A 21,550-nucleotide genomic window follows, 5' to 3' on the forward strand; every position below is an offset into this window, starting at 1 on the left:
TTAATCTATTCATTAGTCTTAATGAGAACAGCAATTATATTTCGAAATACCAGACTTGCTTTGAAACATACATTAGAAATGCAATCATTTTACCACATACTTGTATATTTTTGTCCAGTTTATGTATAATAGAAACAGAATAATAATAGAAAAAATATCAACAATAATACATTATAGATATTTTTTTAAGTAAGTTCTTCACAGTCTTTAGACATGGAAATATTTAGAAGCGTTTTAAAATTTTAGGATGAGGCCTCTTATATATATTTGGGGGTCAGATGTAGGCTCCAGGGTCACAATAGCTAAGTGTGTTTTAGGTGATCGCGTGTCAGAATGGCTCGTACTAAGCAGACCGCCCGTAAATCCACCGGAGGAAAAGCTCCTCGTAAGCAGCTGGCGACTAAAGCGGCCCGTAAGAGTGCGCCCTCTACTGGAGGAGTCAAGAAGCCCCATCGCTACAGGTACTGAGCCGCGAGTGCTGTTTGTTCTGAAGCCGCGGGCGAGCGCTGACGGCTCTGTGTGTGTCTGTAGGCCCGGGACCGTGGCTCTGCGTGAGATCCGGCGCTACCAGAAGTCCACCGAGCTGCTGATCCGCAAGCTTCCCTTCCAGCGTCTGGTGCGTGAGATCGCTCAGGACTTCAAGACCGACCTGCGCTTCCAGAGCGCCGCCATCGGAGCCCTGCAGGTCAGCACGCCTTCTCCACAAAATCTCTGTGTGTTCCTCACAAATCCTGCGACTGCCTTTCTGTTCGAAGTTATTATAGTGGAGTAACAATTCTGACTTAAAATTGAGATAATTTACAGTTTAAAAAAGTTTGAATTGTGATATTGAAACTCAGAGAAAAGAGAAAACACTCAGAATTGTGAGATAAAGTGTCACGATTACCTTTATTATTTTTCTTTCCACAACAAGAATAGAAAGCAATAGCCAGATGTAACCTCAGAATTCAGAGAAAAAATGCAGAATTGCGAGACGTAAACATAGAAATGCAAGATAAAAACAGAATTGTGAAATGTAAATGAAGAATTGTGAGACATAAACAGAATTTGTCTTGCCTGGGCCCGACATGACCAAGTAGAATTCATAGAATTCATTCAAATAGAATTGCGAACAAAAATAAGTCAGAATTGTGAGATATAAACATGCAATTGTGAAATAAAAAGTTGCAATTACCTTCTATATTTTAGTTCTGTGGCGGAATACATATTTCAAGATTTCTCATTTTCATTTAGTTCAGCGATGTAATAAAATAGCTAAAACTAAAGTCTAAACATAAACTATAAAGAGTTAAAAAAAATGACTAAAACACAAATTTACTAAATATTTAACTAAAATAAAAATATTTAAAAAATCAAAATACCTGCATGTCATCCAAGATATTCATGTCTTTCTTTCTTCAGTTTTCTGAGGAAAACATTCAGTATTTTTCTCCATGCAGTGGACTTCAGTGGTGCTCAACGGATTGAAGGTCAAAAACACAGCTTTAAAGAGCTCTACACGACCCCAGCCGAGGAATAAGGCTCTTATCTACTGAAACCATCGGTTATTTATTTAACTTTACATGTGTTTTAACCTCAAACGCTCTGTGATGTGTACTCTGTGCTCTCCGGTTCAGGACAGTCAGAGAAGGTCTAAACACTCCTCCAACTTCTTATAAAGGCGCTTGATCTTCTTTGCATGTTCACTTTGTAAACACTGGAGCGGTACTTCAGCAGCGATGTAGGATCATTTAAAACCTTTTTTTTTAGAATTTTACGGCTGCTGAAAATCCAACTTTGATCACAGGAATAAATTACATTTTACAAGATATTCACATAGAGAACAGCTGTTTTAAATTATAATAATATTATACATTTTTACTGTACTATTAATTAAATAAATGCAGCCTTGGTGAGCAGAAGAGACTAAAAAATGCATGTTAAAATTGACAAAAACACAACAAAACTACAAAGATTGTATTGAAGAATGTAATTAAAGAATTTAATAGTATCTAGACTCTTCTCAGGTCATGTGACTCGTGTGTGTGTGAGTGTGAGTGTGTGTGAGTGTGTGTGTGTGGGTGTGTGTATATGTGTGTGTGTGTGTGTGTGTGTATATGTGTGTGTGTGTATATGTGTGTGTGTGTGTGTGTGTGTGTGTATATATGTGTGTGTGTGTGTGTGTGCTGCAGGAGGCCAGCGAGGCGTATCTGGTGGGTCTGTTCGAGGACACTAACCTGTGTGCCATCCACGCCAAGCATGTCACCATCATGCCCAAAGACATCCAGCTGGCTCTATAATGGTTATTTTGACGTCCTTTATTTTCCTGAGATGCACAGGTGGGCGTATGATTTCAGTGATGCATTCTGGGATTGGCGGGGGAATCCTGTGTTTTTGATGAGCTTATAGCAACAGACTGTATTTTATACCATTTGATAGATCCTTCACGAGCTGTTTATGTAGACACTCGCTCAGGCTTTTCATGGTTTTATCACGAGGTGATTACGTTTGCTTTGTTTTGTATGTGTGTAAGTCTAAAAAGACATCTTTGTACTACACAGATAGAGAAGTGGACAATAAAGTGTTGCTGAACTGTTGCCGAGTCTGATTTATGAGAATATTGCACTTTCTCCAACACTGCTGTCTCAGTTAATAATGTTATGAGTGTAATTATGTGAGTATTTAACACTGCTGTACTCTTAGCATTCATATTCTGATCTACATAACAGAGCTTCATGTGGCTGTAACTGGCAGAGATGAATGTAAATCGTGGTAAAACCGTGGTATTCAATAAAGCAGGGGTCAGAGGAAAGGTTAAGAAAGGGTTAAAAATGTGAAAGAATAAATAATGAAACTAAACACAAAATTGACTCAAGTAAATACATAATAAAATGTGTATGAATATATAAATTTGATTAAAATAAATAAAAATTGTTAAAATAAAGAAATAAAAAGTGAATGTATAAGTACATAATGCTACAATTAAAAAAGTATTTAAATTAAATTACAATAAATAAGCAATGAAAGTGTATGTTAATGTAACAAATTGATTACAATAAATAAAAATGGTTAAAATAAATTATAAAAAGTGATTTAAAAAAGTGTAAAAGTAGATAAAATGATTTAATAATAAAAAACGAAATAAATAAAAATACAAATAATTAAATAAGATTATAATTATAACCATATTAATAAGAATGCAATTATACCATAAAACTAAGCAAAAATGTATTAAAATAAATTTGAATACAAATTTAATATTTGATTTTAGATTACATTAAATAATAAAAATAATAAAATAACATTGATTAAATGAATAAATAAGTCAGGGCATCTGTGACAGATGATAAGTGTTGTTAATTCAGTATTGTGTGATTATTTTAACAAATGAAGATGATTTTTCTAACATTTTGAAGCGCGCTGTGGCAGGCTGCCGCGCGGTGCATTGTGGGAGCCGTTGATTGGCGCACTTCCGCTCCCATTGTGCGCGAGAGACGGTAAATAACACTGAAGCTCAACTCTAAACACTGTTTAAACACAACTTATACTAAGGTAAGGCCAACAAGGAATAAAAAATACAAATGTGTTCTTTAATTGTTCTTTTAGGAAGGAAATGTCGTGTTTTGTGTAAATCGCGTCGGTTTGAACGGGTTTGTGTGTATATCAGTGAAATCCTGAGGCGCTTCGTCCGCGCGAGCTGCAGAAAACATCCGAAATAAACGGATATTTCACAAACGACGAAAAACACCATAAACGCCTCCAATCCTGCTTTACACTTCTGATATCGCATCCCTAGAGTGTTTTCTTTGTTGTCCGAGTGCAACTGGTGAGAATAGTGGCGTGATTCGCAGTGAAATTGTCGAAGTTTTATCATTAGTTCGTCTCTTTTCTCGCTCAGTTATCTGTGAGAGTCAAACCGGCGCCATGATGATCACTGATGAGGGGCGGGGCTTGCGCCGACCGTCCGGTTCGTTTCCTGTCCTCCGATTGGTCGGCTCATGAATATTATTATGAAGAGGCTGGTTTTCGAGGCATGATTGACGTGTTAAACTTCCTGTTGTTTTCAAGCTCAAACGCAGCCCTAAAGCGTCTTAAATGTAATTGCTTCGAAATCAAATGCACCTGAAAAAGTGTAAAAAATAAAAAATAAGATAAAACTGATTTAACTATACAAATACATTTAATTAAAATTAGTAATATATCTATTAATTAAAACAAAAATAAATGTGAATAAAATAAATTGTTTAAAATAATTTAAATCTGTAACTAATAAAAAAAAAAATTAAAATAGGTAAATTATTTAAATGGTGATATAAAAAGTTCAAAATATGTTGACCTCATTTATTTTAATCAATTAATTTTTATTTATTTTAATTAATTTAATCGTATTCATTTGTTTTAAACAATTTAATTCACATTTATTTATACAATTTACTTATTTTAATGAAATGATTTTATTTGCATAATTTACTTAATCATGTTGTTTGTTTATTTATTTATTTTGGTTATTTAAATCATTTAGATTTTTTAAAAACTAAGTAGGTAACTGTGTGTGTGTGTGTGTGTGTGTGTGTTTGTGTGTGTATATGTATATGTATATATATATGTATATGTATATATGTATATATTTTTTTGTAAACTATATATATATATGTATATATGTATATATATGTATATGTGTATATGTATATATGTATATGTATATATGTATATGTATATATGTATATGTGTATATGTGTATATGTGTATATGTATATGTGTATATGTGTATATGTGTATATGTGTATATGTGTATATATGTATATATGTATATATTATATATATATATATGTATATATATTGTATATATGTATATATATATATATATATATATATATATGCTGTATGTGTGTGGTATATATATATATATATATATATATATATATATATAAAATAGTACATTTGAATAAATTAACAGAACAGTGAGTAGTAGATGTAATGTAATAAAAACAAAATATTTTGCAAATAAAGTTTTTATAGATTATTTATAATATTGATTTTTTCACTGTATTAATGCATGAAAATGTATAGCTGCATTTTAAGTTTTAGTACGGGGTCAGACTAAAGGAGTACAGTGTAAATGTGTTAACAGTGCAGTATTTCTGTGCATGTGTGTAATATTGTGTGTGTGTGTGTATGTGTGTGTGTTTTAGGTGATCGCGTGTCAGAATGGCTCGTACTAAGCAGACCGCCCGTAAATCCACCGGAGGAAAAGCTCCTCGTAAGCAGCTGGCGACTAAAGCGGCCCGTAAGAGTGCGCCCTCTACTGGAGGAGTCAAGAAGCCCCATCGCTACAGGTACTGAGCCGCGAGTGCTGTTTGTTCTGAAAGCCGCGGGGGGCGAGCGCTGACGGCTCTGTGTGTGTCTGTAGGCCCGGGACCGTGGCTCTGCGTGAGATCCGGCGCTACCAGAAGTCCACCGAGCTGCTGATCCGCAAGCTTCCCTTCCAGCGTCTGGTGCGTGAGATCGCTCAGGACTTCAAGACCGACCTGCGCTTCCAGAGCGCCGCCATCGGAGCCCTGCAGGTCAGATTGGTCAGGGTTATTACAGTGGACTAAAACCATTAAGAACTTCATTCATTTGATCAAAATATTATTAGAATGTAAAACAGCTGTGTGTGTGTGTGTGTGTGTGCTGCAGGAGGCCAGCGAGGCGTATCTGGTGGGTCTGTTCGAGGACACTAACCTGTGTGCCATCCACGCCAAGCGTGTCACCATCATGCCCAAAGACATCCAGCTGGCGCGCCGCATCCGTGGAGAACGTGCCTGAGCTCTCTCTCTCTCTCTCTCTCTCTCTCTCTGTGTGTGTGTCTCTCTCTCTTGCTGTTTGTTGGTAGTTTTAGAGTTCAGTCCTGGTGGAGTGGGTGGCGTCTCTTTGTTTTTTGGCTACAGACTTTTAGGGTACTTCCTGTTTGCATGTACCAGCCCGTGACTGATCAGCCTCACACACACACACACACACACACTGTCCATCGATCACGAGTGAAGGTTAAATAAGGCGGTCAGGGCTGATGTCTGTATTCAGGGCGTTATGTCTCTCATGCAGGGTGCTAAAACAGCCCTGACCCATCCCAGAATTCCCTGCACCGTCCATCACGAGCGCGCACGTGTGTGTGTGTGTGTGTGTGTGTGTGTGCGTGTGTGTGTGTGTGAGGTTCTCAATCAGCACGGGGTTTGTATACAAGCATCTCTCCAACAAATGTTTATTATTGCAATATCAAGAATTACTTTTAATAATTATTGATGTCTGTTTCTTTTTGTATGCATCCATATAAGCTTGTCTCATAGATCTAGAGCATATTTTTGAAGGTGGAGACTCTTCTAAAGACAGTTTTACATCACAAATCATGTTTGTTTTCTAGAGGATGGGTTGGGTTCAGTCTCAGGATGTTCAGCAGTACTCTAACTGGCTCCAGCGCTCAGAATAACATGAACGAGCCGTTGATTTTGGGTCTTTCAGTAGGAGGATCTGGACGGAGTGACTGATTCGAACTGAATAAATATATATTGGCTTGATACTGTTTTTGAGTTTCACCACGAGAATGTCCTTCAGTAAAGAGCAGTTTTCTACTCCCCTCTCTTCAGCGTCTCACGACTCCTCAGGCAGACATGGAGACATTATTATTTAATCCTGCGTGATTTGTGGGTGTTTAGTTTCTCCTTTATTCAGAGTCTGACTACAGAACATTCAGGTGTTTAATAAACTTATCTTAATATTCCTCCTAATTGTGTAATAAATGGATGTCACACACTTTTGTGGGTTGTCTTTCACTGTGAAGTTCAAATAAACTGCATTCAACTCTTGTTATAGAAACTTGTTACGTTTTATTTGCTTTATTTTATGCACTTTATTTCTTGTATGAAAGATGCTGTACAAATAAATTATTAATTAGATTACATATATGCACTTAAAAATGATTTACACCAATGAATAAGGCTTAATATAGTCCAGATTTTAAAAAATAAACGTTTTGCTAACGTTCCCATTAAGTAATAAAAAATGTAATTTCTGAATGTTCTCCAAACGTCAGGTTTTTAAATGATTAAAAACGATCTTCAAGGTTATGCGAATATTAAGTGTACGTTCAGTTTTATAACATTGCTTTTAAATATGGTCTGAAGTAACGTTTTAAAACATTTCAGAAATAAATATGTTTTTGTGCTAACGTTTTTTTTTTTTTTTTTTTTTGCCTTTATTTCAACAACATTACAACCAAACAAGGTACATGAACATATTTTCAAAAAAATAACCACAATTATTCAGACTTGGTTGAGCATAACCAAACTTATAACAACAAACACATCAAAAATAAAAATTTATTTAAAAAAAAAAATAATAATTAAAAATTGGATTTTTAATTAAATTATATAATTCCAACATAGAGGTCAGTTTAAGGGCTTTTTTATTCTTAACAAATTTTAAGGATTTATATAAAAGTTTTAGCTCGTTACACCAATGAATAAAGCTGGGTTTAGATTTAAACCATCTGCATTTGTGAATAAAAAACCTCCCAAAACAAATCAGAGAATTGAGAAAAAATTCTAACTCTTTGTTTTCATGAAAAATACCAAACCTAACTACCTTCACAATTTGAATGGTGATAATTCAACATCTTTGGAACATAACCAGTTTTGCATCTCACTCCAAAAGAAGTGAACTGAATCACACCAAAAAAAAACATGCTCTAGAGTTTCAATACTTTTTTCACAAAAAACACAATCATTTGTATCAAAATTAAATTTTAACCTTAAAAATTCTTTGGTAGGGTAAATCTCATTTATAATCTTGAAGCACACCTCTTTAACTTTTGGAGGGAGGGGGTAAGACAAATAGTTTTTTCTAATTTTTTTGTTTTTGTGCTAACGTTTTGAGAGCATCAGGTGACTCCGCCCACACACGCGGCGGCGCGCCGGAATCACGTCACCAGCGCGCGCCCGATGGCGTCACGTCCTCTGCCGCTTCCACGCGCCGTAGTTCCGCTCGCGAGGATCCGAGGGTCTGGGAAACAAACATAAATATTAACACTTACCATTACAAAAAATAATAAACAAACTCCCAGAATCATGGCGACGACATTCGAGCAGATGAGAGCGAACGTCGGCAAACTTCTGCGGGGCATCGACAGGTGAAGATGATTATTAATAACCGATAAACATCACAATCGAGCACATATTACAGCCCGTCCACGTGTGTGCAAAAATTGTGCATTTATCTCGCAATTCTGACTTTTTAAAATCAGAATACTATTTTTTTTTCTCGCAATTCTGACTGTTTTGTACAGAGCACATTAGTGTAGTTGTCCAGATCAGTGTAGTGTACTTCAGCTCTGAGTCTAGGTCATGTACAGCTGATAATGGATCATTAATGAGTGGTTTCTGATGACTGCAGGTATAACCCCGAGAACCTGTCCACGCTGGAGCGATACGTGGACACTCAGGCCCGAGAAAACACCTACGACCTGGAGGCCAACCTGGCCGTGCTCAAACTGTGAGTGATGCGCACTATCTAGGGCTCGACGCCAGTCCCTCATCAGTGCATAGGGATGCAAAGATATCAATATCTCACGATACGATAATATTGTGATATGAAGTCCACGATATGATATGTATTATGATATTTTAAAAAAAGACTGCTGCACTTTAACCCATGTTCTTATTGACTTGTAGCTGAACTTTAAAGGAGACTCAAGCCTCTTTTTATTCGTGAGATAGTGTCTCAGTCTAAATTACACTCACACTGCTGTTTGAGGAAGACAAACTAATTACAATATAATAATAATAATGACAGTAATAGACATATATTGTACAACGACTGCACTGTAAATAAATGAAATGAATATTTCACAGGTGTATTATTTCTGCTTCTTTCCTAACTTCTACACTTGAGAGAGATGTTTAGAATCTGGACTGTGTTTAAAGCTCTAGCTGTCTGAGATTCATACTGTACTTGAATCTTTTATTCTGAAGGAGACTCACTACACACACACCTACACTAAACACACACTCACTACAAATCTAGAGAAACACTGTAATCATCTGAACACACAGCAGACTCACATCAGGTGAAAGAAAGGAGCTGCCTGCATTCATTGAGTGTGAACGAAGCGTTCTGAGACAGAAAACACCGGATCAGCAGCTGATCGTCTGAACCAAGACTTGATGAAGAGATTGAGCACATCGTGCTTTCAGTTCCACTTCCTTTGACAGACGCTGTGCACAGTAGAACTATCGTTTCATATCATCACAGTTTTGCTATCGCTGTATCACAATCCTGATAATATCATTACATGTGTATCAGGTACCAGTTCAACCCGGCGTACTTCCAGACCACCGTCACGGCTCAGATCCTGCTCAAAGCGCTCACCAACCTGCCGCACACAGACTTCACGCTCTGCAAGTGCATGATCGACCAGACCCACGTATCCTTAATGTGCACCTCTGGAGATTGTCTCGAGACGCTGCCGGGGTCTTTAAGATGTTCAGCATCATTACTGCAGTCTTCAGTGTCACATGATCTTCAGAAATCATTCTAATATGATGATTTGCTGCTCGAGAAACATTTCTGATTATTATCAGTGTTGAAAACAGTTTCCAGGTGTTTCCTTGACTGCAGTGTCGCAGCAGGAGGAGCGTCCGATAAGACAGATCCTGTACCTGGGGAACCTGCTGGAGACCTGCCACTTCCAGAGCTTCTGGGTACACACACACACACACACACACACACACACACACACTCCTACAATACACACATGGTTTATGAGGTTCATGCTTCCCTGTAAACCGAAAGGCTTAAAACAAACTGAACAGTGTTTTTAGTACTTGTAAATATTCCTGTAGTTCTGTGTGAGGGGTAGGTTTAGGGTAAGTGGACAGAATAGATCCAGTATGTCTGGGGAGAGTTTGTTAATGTTGTGTTTCTCAGGCCAGTCTGGAGGAGAATCGAGATCTCATTGATGGAATCACAGGATTTGAGGACTCAGTGCGGAAATGTAAGTGATTGCTGTATTACTGATATTATATAGATTATTATGTTTCTTCATCTGCTGCTCACTAAACCTTTGAAAGACCATTTCTACTATGGAATAAAAAAAGGTCTTACAGTTTTGTCTTACAGTTCAGACATTTTGCCTCACATTTCTGCATGGATGTCTTGTAATTCTGACTTTTTCCTGCTAGAAAAAGTCTGAATTGTGAGCTAAAAATTTGCTGTTAATCTCTTTATTGTTTTTGCTCCATTCTTCATGAGCTAAACTCAAAGATCTATGTTTACAAAAGGCCTATTTCTTTCAAATATTGTTCACAAATCTGTCTAAATCTGTGTTAGTGAGCCGAGATAATCCATCCACCTCACAGGTGTGGCATATCAAGATGCTGATTAGACAGCATGATTATTGCACAGGTGTGCCTTAGGCTGGCCAAAATAAAAGGACACTCTAAAATGTGCAGTTTTTACTGTATCGGGGGATCCGGGGGGGTCCGAAAACCAGTCAGTATCTGGTGTGAGCACCATTTGCCTCACGCAGTGCACCACATCTCCTTCACATAGAGTTGATCAGGTTGTTGATTGTGGGATGTTGGTCCACTCCTCTTCAATGGCTGTGTGTGGCTGTTGGATATTGGCAGGAACTGGTTGATGGTTTTTTGTAGGATGTTGAAGAGGATGTCGTATATGCTCATTGGGTGACATTGTCCGGTGAGTATGCTGGCCATGCAAGAACTGGGATGTTTTCAGCTTCCAGGAATTGTGTACAGATCCTTGCAACATGGGGCCGTGCATTATCATGCTGCAACATGAGGTGATGGTCGTGGATGAATCGCACAACAATGGGCCTCAGGATCTCATCACGGTATCTCTGTGCATTCAGAATGACATCAATAAAATAAAAAAACTCTCCAAAGTGCCATACGCCATCGAATGTGAGCATTTGCTCACTCAAATCGGTTATGACAATGAACTGCAGTCAGGACGAGACCCCGATGAGGACGACGAGCATGCAGATGAGCTTCCCTGAGACGGTTTCTGACAGTTTGTGCAGAAATTCTTTGGTTATCAAACCTTTTGTTGCAGCAGCTGTCCGGCTGATGTGGTTACACATGGTCTGCGGTTGTGAGGCCGGTTGGATGTATTGCCAGATTCTCTGAAACGCCTTTGGAGACAGTTTATGGTAGAGAAATTAATATTCAATTCACGGGCAACAGCTCTGGTGGACATTCCTGCAGTCAGCATGACAATTACACGCTCCCTCAAAACTTATGACATCTGTGGCATTGTGCTGTGTGATAAAACTGCACATTTTAGAGTGGCCTTTTATTGTGGCCAGCCTAAGGCACACCTGTGCAATAATCATGCTGTCTAATCAGCATCTTGATATGCCACACCTGTGAGGTGGATGGAGTATCTCGGCTCACTAACACAGATTTAGACAGATTTGTGAACAATATTTGAGAGAAATGGGCCTTTTGTGTACATAGAAAAAGTCTTAGATCTCTGAGTTCAGCTCAAAGAACAAAAGTGTTGTTTATAATTTTGTTCAGTGTAAAACATTAGATGAGATTTCCAGTCAGAAGTTACAAAATATCTTCATGGAACATGATCTTATCTTAATATCCTAATGATTTTTGTCATAAAAGAGAAATGTATAATTTTGACCCATACAATGTATTGTTGTCAATTGATACAAATATACCTGTGCTACTGATGACTGCTTCTGTGCTGCAGGGACACATTTATTTTTCATCATATGATTTTCTAAACCTCTTCACATACATAACTATAGTTTAGAGCTTTATTAATACCCTTGGGGCAGTTTGTTCAGACTTGTGTAATGCTTTACATATTTAACACTTAACACACACATACAAATACTCTAAATACACCAGATACAGGGGAAAGAGAGAGAGAGAAAAAAAGATTAAATAAAATTAAAAAACAAAATCAGCTAAAACAACTAAATTTATTACATTTTATGAGACATCTGCACTCAACACAGCCTGTACATTGTGTTATGAATCTCCTCTGAAGGAGGAATGAACCAGGATGTGCTGTGACTTATTTCATATCTTAATATTGGCAGTGTTTCAGTGTGTTCTGGTGTGTTTGTTCTGTGTCTCCAGTCATCTGTCACGTCGTGGGAATCACGTATCAGAACATCGAGCACCGGCTGCTGGCCGAGATGCTGGGAGATCCTCTGGGTGAGACACCGTCCTCCTCACATACACACACACACACACACACACACTCACACACACACACACTCACACACACACTCCCTCTCGCACACTCACTCACACTCACACACACACACACCTGATCATGTTAATCTCACCGCAGACACACAGGTGAAGGTCTGGATGAATAAGTACGGCTGGACGGAGAATGAAGATGGACAGATATTCATTCATAGCCAGGAGGAGTGCGTCAAGCCCAAGAACATCGTGGAGAAAATCGACTTTGAGAGTGAGTTTGTCTGCTTGACATCACCTTCTCGCTTTCATTCAGAGTTGAGTGTCTGATGAAGTGTTTCTCATGATGACGGATGTTCTCTGGTGTCCACAGGTGTGTCCAGCATCATGGCGACGTCACAGTGAACACACACACACACAACTTGATTGAATTTTACAATAAACTCATTGCAGTTAAGAAATTTGGGCTCTTAATTTCATTAAAATTGCAGCTTGACGTCAAATTTGTTTGTTTTAATTTCTTTCATTTGTTTTCATTGTTTTCTTATAAAGTTAGTATTATTTTTAATTAGCAGTTTATACATTAACAATTTGTCTTGTATATCCGTGTGACTTTCTCATGTTCCCTTTTGTGTTGCTCTTCAGATATTACCAAACTATGACATTTTTGGATTTTTTTTTTTTTAATTCTTTAGGAAATAGTGAAAATGTATGGATGCTTGTTGTTGTTTTTTTTGCGCAACTTGCAACGTTTTTTCCGCTCAGAATTGCACGATATAAACTCAGGACTGTGAGATATAGGAAATTGACTTTTTCCTCACAATTCTGTGTTTACATCTTATAATTCTGCCACGAAATAAAAATTGAAACTATTAGCTCACAGATCTGACTTTTGCATGTTTATCTCACCATTCCAAATTTTGTTCCTTAGAATTCAAAATGTGCATCTTGAAAAACTGACTTATTTCTCAGAATTGTGAGAAAAAAAAGTCTAAATTGTGATATTTAAATTAAGAATTGCAAGAAAAAAAAATCCAAATTGTGCAATTAAAAAGTAACAGCTAGCTTTTAATTTGTTTTATCCAGTGGCAGAAACAAGCTTCCATACAAATGTGGTTCTATAATTAAATTAGATGTTTAAAATATGCATTTATAAATTATAATATGTGTCCCTGCAGCACAAAAGCAGTCATAAGCAGCACAGGTATATTTGTAGCAATATCCAACAATACATTGTATGGGTCACAATTATACATTTCTCTTTTATGACAAAAATCATTAGGATATTAAGATAAGATCATGTTCCATGAAGATATTTTGTAAATGTCCTACTGTAAATATATCAAAACTTAATTTTTGATTAGTAATATGCATTGCTAAGAACTTCATTTGAACAACTTTAAAGATGATTTTCTCAATATTTCGACAAAACTTCAAGGAAAATCAGTGGATGTGCAAAATATCGTTTCGATAAATGTTCAGTGTACAATCACAATAATCGCTCATTTGAAGACATGACGTCCAACTGTGAGTTTCTGCTGGTAATGAATGACGCAAACACTAATAACAATAAGTGAATAAATAAAAACGAGATAACGTCGAGTTGAGTCCTGCACTACGAAATTGAATGTCTGTGCAATTTGTTGATTGTAGCAAAGTTTTATATACACAACTCAAGTTTCCCGTTTTACAGCATTTAAAAAATATTATAGAATTTTATTTCAATCCATGAAACTATTAAAAACACTAAACTTCTGTCAGCAACATACTTCCCCCTGAAATGTAATTTAGTTTTATACTTTGCTTTTAGTAGGCTATTATTGTAACGTTTATTTTATTTTTAGTATTATTTTGCTTATTATGTGCTGCTTGGATTTATTGTTCAATTGTTTTACAATGAAAAGACGAAAATGCCTGTTTGTTATTTGAAGATTTAATACAGTCAGAGCCCATATTAGACATTTTCTGATATAGTGATTAACTCCTGGAGTACGTCTTCCGTGCGCGTCATCGCGCGTTCTGCGCCGGCGCATGCGCAGTGGAGCTGGAGCGCTGTCCAGGGTGCTGAAGCGTGAGTGTCAATCATCTCTCCATCTAAACGCCTTCATCTCCCGGAGACTTTGAAGCGGTTATATGTATAAAGTCGTATGCATACGGAGCAGAAGAACGCGCTCTTTTGTGTCTGATGTTTGAGGTGTGATCGAGGGATGATTGAGGTACTTCCGCGCTGTTTACATTCATTATCATCATTAATATGACTGTAAAGGGTTCTACTGTGTGTCTGAAATATGAAGGCAGACTCAGTTGATTAAGATTTTTTAATTCCGCTGAATACTGAATCATTTTTGTTGAGTTCATATCAAACAATAATTTCGTTTTGATTTTAGGAGTAGTTAATGGTTAGGGCGTGTGCGTTAGCACAGTATCTTACTGGAATAGTTGTTCCTTCCCAGGTATATTGGTGAAAATGTGTTGGATATATGCTCACGCACAGTTCATCTGAGATCAGGATGAGTTTGTAGAAATGTAGCATTGCATCAGTGTCCAATGTGCTTTGAATCAGTGAAATGAAGCTCGTTGTTCTCCAGCTGATGGACGTGTCCAGCGGGTCTCTGTGTACTGGCGTGTCAGAGCAGCGGTCAGTGTTCCTGGTGTCCGAGTCACACGGTCAGCAGGTGCTCAGTGTTCTTCAGCGTTTCAGAGAGAGAGGAGCTCTGTTCGACTTCAGCATCCGTGTGCAGGAGGAGACGCTTCCGTGTCACCGCTATGTTCTCGCCGCATGCAGCGACTTCTTCAGGTGAACACTGCACTTCACATAAAAACAGCTGAATATCTCTGTGAATATCTGTAATTTATTTCTGTGATGCGCAGCTGTATTTTCAGCATCATTACTGCAGTCTTCACTGTCACATGATCTTCAGAAATCATTCTAATATACTGATTTGCTGCTTAAGAAACATTTCTGATTATCATCAATGTTGAAAACAGTTGTGCTGAACAATATTTTTGTGGAAATTGTGATGTATTTTATTTTTCAGGATTCACAGATGAATAGAAAGTTCAAAAGAACAGCGTTTATTAGAAATAGAAATCTTTTGTAACATTATAAATGTCTTTACTGTCACTTTTGATCAATTTAATGCGTCCTTGATGAATAAAAATATTAATTTAAAAAAACAGGGCGATGTTTGAGCTGGACATGCGGGAGCGTGATGACGGCACCGTGACCCTCAGTAACCTCTCGCCGCAGGCCATCCACACCTTCCTGGATTTTGCGTATTCTGGTGAAATAGAAATCAGAGAAGACAATGTGGACATGCTGTTTCAACTGGCTTCTTTCCTGCAGGTGAGACAGAAGACATGACGTGTCACATTATTATTGTTATTATAAGAGGAAGGTTTTGTTGTTTTTATTGCACTGAACACAAAGTAAAAGGGGTATTTGTCATCAGAAACTAATAATATAATAATAGGCATAAACTACGATGGAAACTGATTTAATGAATAAATTCCTCCATGCACAATGAAAAAGTCATGTGACTTTGCGCTATGAGACGGGAAAGCGTTAACAGCTTTATCATGTCTTCTGTCTTTCGTTCGCTCAGGTGGGCTTCCTCTCTCGCGCTTGCAGTGACTTCCTGGTCCAAACGCTGGATCTCTCCAACTGCCTGCAGCTGTTAGCGCTCGCCGAGGGTTACGGCTCCTCGCGTCTCCTGCGTCGCGCAACCGACTTCGTCACGCAAAACTTCCACGCACTTTCCTCCGCTCCGGACTTTCTGGAGATGCCGGCGTGCATCTTGGAGCACTGCCTGTCTTCAGACGCACTCAACGTCCCGGATGAAGAAAGCGTCCTGCATGCGCTGCTCCGCTGGATGCAACACGAGCCGCAGTCGCGCAAAATCCTTCTACCGAAGCTGCTTCCGCGGGTCCGTCTACACCATCTGCGTCCGTCTGCGCTGGAGGAGGCCGAGCGGCTGCTAAGCGCAGACGGATGCTGCATTAGCGCGATTAAACAAGCTCTCGCAGACATTCATAGCTTCAGCGGCTTGTTTTGCGATGCTCGGCCTTCTACGACATCCAGCTATATTTTTGTGCACAAAACAGAGGATAGCGGAGAGGTTCGACATGCGTTCTGCTACAACATTGGTGCGGATCTCTGGATGGAGCTTCCAAATGACGCAGCGCAGATTTTAGACCGGCCCGGATCATCACTCACCAGTTTCGGAGAAAAACTCTTCATCATTGGCGGATGCCGCGGCGAATGTCGTCGCACTATTCGCCTGCACATCGCCGCGCATCAGCATGACGCGACGGACGAAGTCTGGTGCTACTGTCCTGTCTCGCGCAGCTTCACACCAGCTCTGCGCATGCGCCACCCGCGGACGTTGCATGCATCCGTCGTCGCTCTAAATCGCATTTATGTAATCGGTGGGAAAACACGCAATGCTTGTAGCATTCTGGACATTGAATACTTTGATCCTCTAAGCGGCGTTTGGACATCCGTCAGCCCTCTTCCCAAAGGAATCTACTTTCCGGAAGCGAGCGCATGCGGAAGCATCATTTACACGCTCGGATCCGAGGTGGAGATTACCGAAGCTTTCAATCCTTCTCTCGACTGTTTCTTTCGCTACGATGCCGTTGCGAATCAGTGGTGCCAACTAGTGGCAGAGTTCGGCCAGTTCTTCCACGCAACGCTCGTCAAATCCGTGTCCATCAATAACACACTGTATCTGTGCGATCTTTCTACGTATAAAGTCTACAGCTTCTGTCCGGACAGTTGCGTTTGGAAAGGTGAAGGCTCCTTCGAATGCGCTGGGTTCAACGCGGGCGCCATCGGCGTGCGGGATAAGATCTACATTCTGGGTGGCGATTATTCGCCCGATGAGGTCACGGACGAAGTGCAGGTGTATGATAGCGGACGGTCCGAATGGCAGGAGGTTTCGCCGATGCCGCGAGCGCTGACGGAGTTTCACTGTCAAGTGTTGAGCTTCAACCGCTACAGAGATCCGTGGAGGAGAGAAACCGCAGAAACACCCTGAATGAGAGATCTGGGGCCTCATTTATAAAATGTTGCTCAGAAACCATCCTAAATTTGATCTTAAGATCATCTCTTAAATATGCATACGTCAGGGACGTTTCCTCCGAGTAGCAAAGGGAGGCAGCCATGTTTCCATCCACCTATTTTTATGCACATTTTGGAATATCGCATAAAAAAACACTGGATGGAAACATCAAGATGCGCAGAAATTCTAAAAATGCACAATTGAGTACGATAAACGTTTTATCTGATAAGAAAAAATGTGCATAAACTATGATGGAAACATATTTACTGAATAAATTCCTCCATGTGCATCGAAAAAGTCATGTGACTTTGCGCTATGAGACGAGATAACTTGACTAACCAGTGGACTGATCTCGTTCACACATATGTTGTTCTGGTCGTTCTGAAATATCTGAGCAAAGTCTGCCATGAAAAGTATTTCTGTATAAATGTCTTACACGACTGCGTCCCCAAACAGAAGGCATCGGCCTCTAAAAGCAATGACTGCATTTATTGTGTTTCGTCTGCTCGCTCTGAGGCGCAAATAATTTATTACATATCAAAATTATTATATTCAGTGGCTTCTCCTAGTTTTCTTAGTGATATTTAGCGCCAGTTTATCAGGAAGTGACAATTTAGTCCTCTTTGACTCGTTGGATGGAAACGGTGCTTTATTCGCGAATGTTTTATGCGATATTCCAGTTTTGCGCGTAAGTTAAATTCACATCTTTGGATGGAAACGTAGCTAATGTCTCATCAAAAAACTGGATGAGAATATGGTAGATATTACAGAAATTAAACAAGGCAAATATTACGAAATATGACATTAGAAGTATAAGTCACCCGTTTTTATGAAGTAACAAAGGTAAAGTTACAGCTGAGGCTTGCCTCCCTTCAGTCCATTGACTTAAAACAGAGACCCATAAGCATGCCTGGGTTTAGTGGGGGGTAATTGAAAATGAATGGGGGAAAGTCACCTGAGAGGAGGCAATGCCTGAGACATGAATTTACATTTGATTAAAAAAAAATAAAACTTTTCCCTCATTTTAGAACAGCACCACACACCACTGGCGTACATGTGATTCACAGAATGCACCGAAAGCACACATATGCCTCTCTTTCAGATGTGAAATCTATGAATGGCAAATTATCTTAAACTTGCACGCAACTTAATGGTTTCAGCTCTCTGCCTTGTAAACAACTCCTAATTAATGTTACTAAGATATAAAAGATCACCAGTCATCATCCAAATTCTTTAATTTAGAACAGCGAGCTGTAAAAAAAAAGCTTACATTTCCAAAAACCTGCAGTGCTCGAACAAGAAAAAGTGTGTATGACTGCACAGACCCTGACAGGACACTTAGCACTTTTCCACGTCAAAGCCAGTTTTACAAATATGAGCGTTAGCATGGATTTAAGCGCACGCATACTCTAAGATCAAATCTGATCATATGCACGCTTTATAAATAAGGCTCCTGGAATCCAACGGGAACCCATCAACTCAATTGAGGCCACGATGCACTAATTCATTTTGAAAACGAGGTAATGAAAAGTAAATTGCGGCCATGTTTTAAAGGAATAGTTCACTCAAAAAGGAGAATGTGCTTACTCTCAGATCGTCCAAGATCAGGATGAGTTTGTTTCTTCATCAGGTTTGTAGAAATGTAGCTGTGTGTAAGTGTATCAGCAATAGATGCTCTGCAATGAATGGGTGCCGTCAGAATGAGAGTCCAAACAGCTGATAAAAACATCACAATAATCCACAAGTAATCCACAGCACTCCAGTCCATCAGTGAACATCTGGAGAAGACAAACTCATCCTAATCTGGTATGAACTAAGAGTGAGCACGTTTTCAGATCATTTTTATTTTTGGCTGAACTATTCCTTTAACTGTTCCTTATGTCTTTCTGAACACATTTTCTGTTACTGACAAACTTTCTTCAGCACTCTCCATATGGCAACAGTTCATAATAATCACGCCTGTCATGCTTCAGAAATGTCAAAAAGAGCATCAGAAGTCATTTTCTATAACTTGTGCACTGTATTAAAAAAAAAAAAAAAACTTTTGAAGGCTTTATGTGAGAAAAGAGATTTGCACACCTATCTATAGAAATCTACAGATGATAGACATATATACTGAAGTGCATCATTAGAGAGCATTAAATGTTATTCAGTTCAGATTAACTCCTGAACATTGTGATCTTGTTGCAGAATTTTTAGTTTGAAGTTAACATTGCAAATTGTATTTCTGTATCTTAATGTAAAGTTGATGCATGAATCTAGAGATGCATACCATAACACACAAACACAGAGTTGCATTGCCAAAGAGTTCTTTATTTAAACAAATAAAACATGTCTTCACTCAAAACATCGCTGGTACTCTTTTGACAGTTAATTTGAGTGTTTTTATTCCCCAATTTATCACATTAAACATCCAGAGTATCAAAGCATTTAACAATTAACACATGACGGACAATAACCCATACGGACAAACTGTGCTGCTTTTGAAGGCATCATGAGACGATCCATCCTGACTGGCAGATCTTCCATCCGTCTGCAGAAACATCATCGTCCAGTGCTGGAGCTCATCATCACAGCTGAGGATGATGATGATGATGAGGAGGAATGAGCTCCTCATGCAGCCTGATATTGTTTGACCAGTAACCACATGAGCAGAACTGTGATCAACACAATCATAAAGTTCATAAACAGCTCCTGTGCGGATCGGTCCATCTGAGCCGTTCAGAGCAGAAACACGACAGCTGGAAGACTGGAGATGACCGGAGCTCTGGATCAGACAGAGAGAGAGAGAGAGAGAGAGAGAGAGAGAGAGATGTGGAAATAGACAAGTATGCTGGGCATTAATAACTGAAGCCAGAAGTCTATTCATCTGTCCAAGTTTCACCCCCAGTTTGGCTTTGTATTTCAAACACAAATCTATCATCAGTTTAACTGCTGCGACACACACACACACACACACACACACACACACACACACACACACACACTCACTCACACACACACACACGTTTACTGTCCCTATCATATATCATAGACTATTGTTTCTACATTAAATCATTTCTAATGATTATAGACAAGAAAATGTAAAATTTTTTAGATTTTTAAAGGTTCAGAGGTTTGGGGTTAGCACAAAAAAGTCTCTTCTGCTCACCAAGGCTGTTTATTTGATCTAAAATACTTTAAAAATAGCAAAATATTATTGTAATATAAAACAGCTATTTTCTCTGTGAATATGTGTTAAAGTGTAATTTATTTCTGTGATGTGCAGCTGTATTTTCAGCATCATTACTCCAGTCTTCAGTGTCACATGATCTTCAGAAATCATTCTAATATGATGATTTGCTGCTCAAGAAACATTTCTGATTATTATCAGTGTTGAAAACAGTTGTGCTGCACAATATTTTTGTGGAAACTGTAAAACATTTTATTTTTCAGGATTCACAGATGAACAGAAAGTTCAAAGAACAGCATTTTGTAACATTATAAATGTCTTTACTGTCACTTTTGATCAATTTAATGCAGTTTAAAAAAAATAATAATAATAATTTACCGATACCAAACTTTTGAACACTAGTTTAACATTTTTCATCCCAAATGTCTCCTAAATAAGATTTTGACATATTTAAAGAGGTTATTTCCCCCTCAAACTGAACCTACAAGCACACAATCATTCAACAGGAGTGTCACAAACAGCAAAGTGCAGCAAAACACAAAACCGAGAGAAAACCACAGCACAGCAGAACCTGAGTTTGCATGAACAATGAAATGCATGCTGCAAAACTGCAAGAGCTTTTGCATCCAATCAACACATTGTACATCCATAAACTCCAGGATGCACTGAAATGGCCTTAAATAGGATAAAAGGGCAAAGACTGAACAACATCCTTCTGCAGATGTGGCTCGTCTGGATGCTTCTTACCTGCACAAGCTTCACCTGGAGTCTGTGTTACTCAGCAGATTTAAAGTCTCTGTGAGACCAGCTGTCGCATCTCTCAGCTCTTAAAGCAGCCACGCCGGACTGGACCGGACCGGATTGGAGCAGCAGTGCTGAGGTCACAGTATTTAAGCGTCTGCGAGACTCAGCTGTGGGTTCTGATCAGAGTCCAGCTGCTGCAGCTCTTCAGTGGGATGAGGGTGAGCTGAGCTCTATTGTTAGTGGTTTACAGACTGACGCCTCTGAGCCTCAACACACATGTGACACGCATGACTGACAATATGCAGAAAGAGCCTGTGTGTGTGTGTGTAAGATGTGTGTTATTAATTGAATAAATCATTTTTCCATTGATG

The 21,550-nt window shown here is 38.8% G+C and overlaps 4 protein-coding genes and 1 long non-coding RNA gene across 8 annotated transcripts; 3 read left to right on the forward strand and 2 right to left on the reverse strand.

Moving 5' to 3' along the window:
• Nucleotides 1–299: 299 nt before the first annotated feature.
• On the forward strand, nt 300–6,831 carry LOC109060491 (histone H3.3A-like). Its single transcript, XM_042740084.1, has 6 exons — nt 300–461; nt 532–685; nt 2,172–2,276; nt 5,176–5,315; nt 5,390–5,543; nt 5,659–6,831. Exons 1-6 carry the CDS (start codon nt 334–336, stop codon nt 5,785–5,787), a joined length of 810 nt encoding a protein of 269 aa, XP_042596018.1. The 5' UTR covers nt 300–333; the 3' UTR covers nt 5,788–6,831.
• A 1,114-nt stretch (nt 6,832–7,945) lies between these two features.
• Nucleotides 7,946–20,232, forward strand: LOC109097512 (eukaryotic translation initiation factor 3 subunit K-like). Of its 3 annotated transcripts, none has more exons than XM_042740002.1 (9): nt 7,946–8,143; nt 8,407–8,505; nt 9,316–9,436; nt 9,636–9,713; nt 9,940–10,006; nt 12,132–12,209; nt 12,349–12,474; nt 12,574–12,619; nt 20,203–20,232. In XM_042740002.1, exons 1-8 carry the CDS (start codon nt 8,082–8,084, stop codon nt 12,603–12,605), a joined length of 663 nt encoding a protein of 220 aa, XP_042595936.1. In that variant the 5' UTR covers nt 7,946–8,081; the 3' UTR covers nt 12,606–12,619; nt 20,203–20,232. The 3 variants fall into 3 exon arrangements, with proteins under 3 accessions (XP_042595936.1, XP_042595937.1, XP_042595939.1); XM_042740005.1 differs by having other exon boundaries at nt 7,947–8,143; nt 9,639–9,713; nt 20,203–20,227; XM_042740003.1 differs by lacking the exon at nt 20,203–20,232 and having other exon boundaries at nt 12,574–12,661.
• Nucleotides 14,238–19,697, forward strand: kbtbd3 (kelch repeat and BTB (POZ) domain containing 3). Of its 2 annotated transcripts, XM_042739999.1 has the most exons (4): nt 14,238–14,416; nt 14,789–14,997; nt 15,381–15,546; nt 15,806–19,697. In XM_042739999.1, the coding sequence occupies exons 1-4, from the start codon at nt 14,408–14,410 to the stop codon at nt 17,237–17,239; spliced, it is 1,818 nt and encodes a 605-aa protein (XP_042595933.1). In that variant the 5' UTR covers nt 14,238–14,407; the 3' UTR covers nt 17,240–19,697. The 2 variants fall into 2 exon arrangements, with proteins under 2 accessions (XP_042595933.1, XP_018947305.2); XM_019091760.2 differs by lacking the exon at nt 14,238–14,416 and having other exon boundaries at nt 14,610–14,997.
• Nucleotides 15,213–16,554, reverse strand: LOC122139849. The gene is made up of 2 exons (XR_006156614.1): nt 16,417–16,554; nt 15,213–15,540 (listed from the first exon to the last, which is right to left on the reverse strand). It is a non-coding gene; the product is annotated as an uncharacterized LOC122139849 (long non-coding RNA).
• LOC122139848 (sarcolipin-like) lies at nt 19,728–20,027 on the reverse strand. Its single transcript, XM_042740007.1, has one exon. It carries the CDS (start codon nt 19,973–19,975, stop codon nt 19,877–19,879), a length of 99 nt encoding a protein of 32 aa, XP_042595941.1. The 5' UTR covers nt 19,976–20,027; the 3' UTR covers nt 19,728–19,876.
• Nucleotides 20,233–21,550: the final 1,318 nt, after the last annotated feature.

This window comes from Cyprinus carpio, chromosome B15, assembly GCF_018340385.1.
Source record: "Cyprinus carpio isolate SPL01 chromosome B15, ASM1834038v1, whole genome shotgun sequence".
Lineage (NCBI taxonomy): Eukaryota > Metazoa > Chordata > Actinopteri > Cypriniformes > Cyprinidae > Cyprinus > Cyprinus carpio.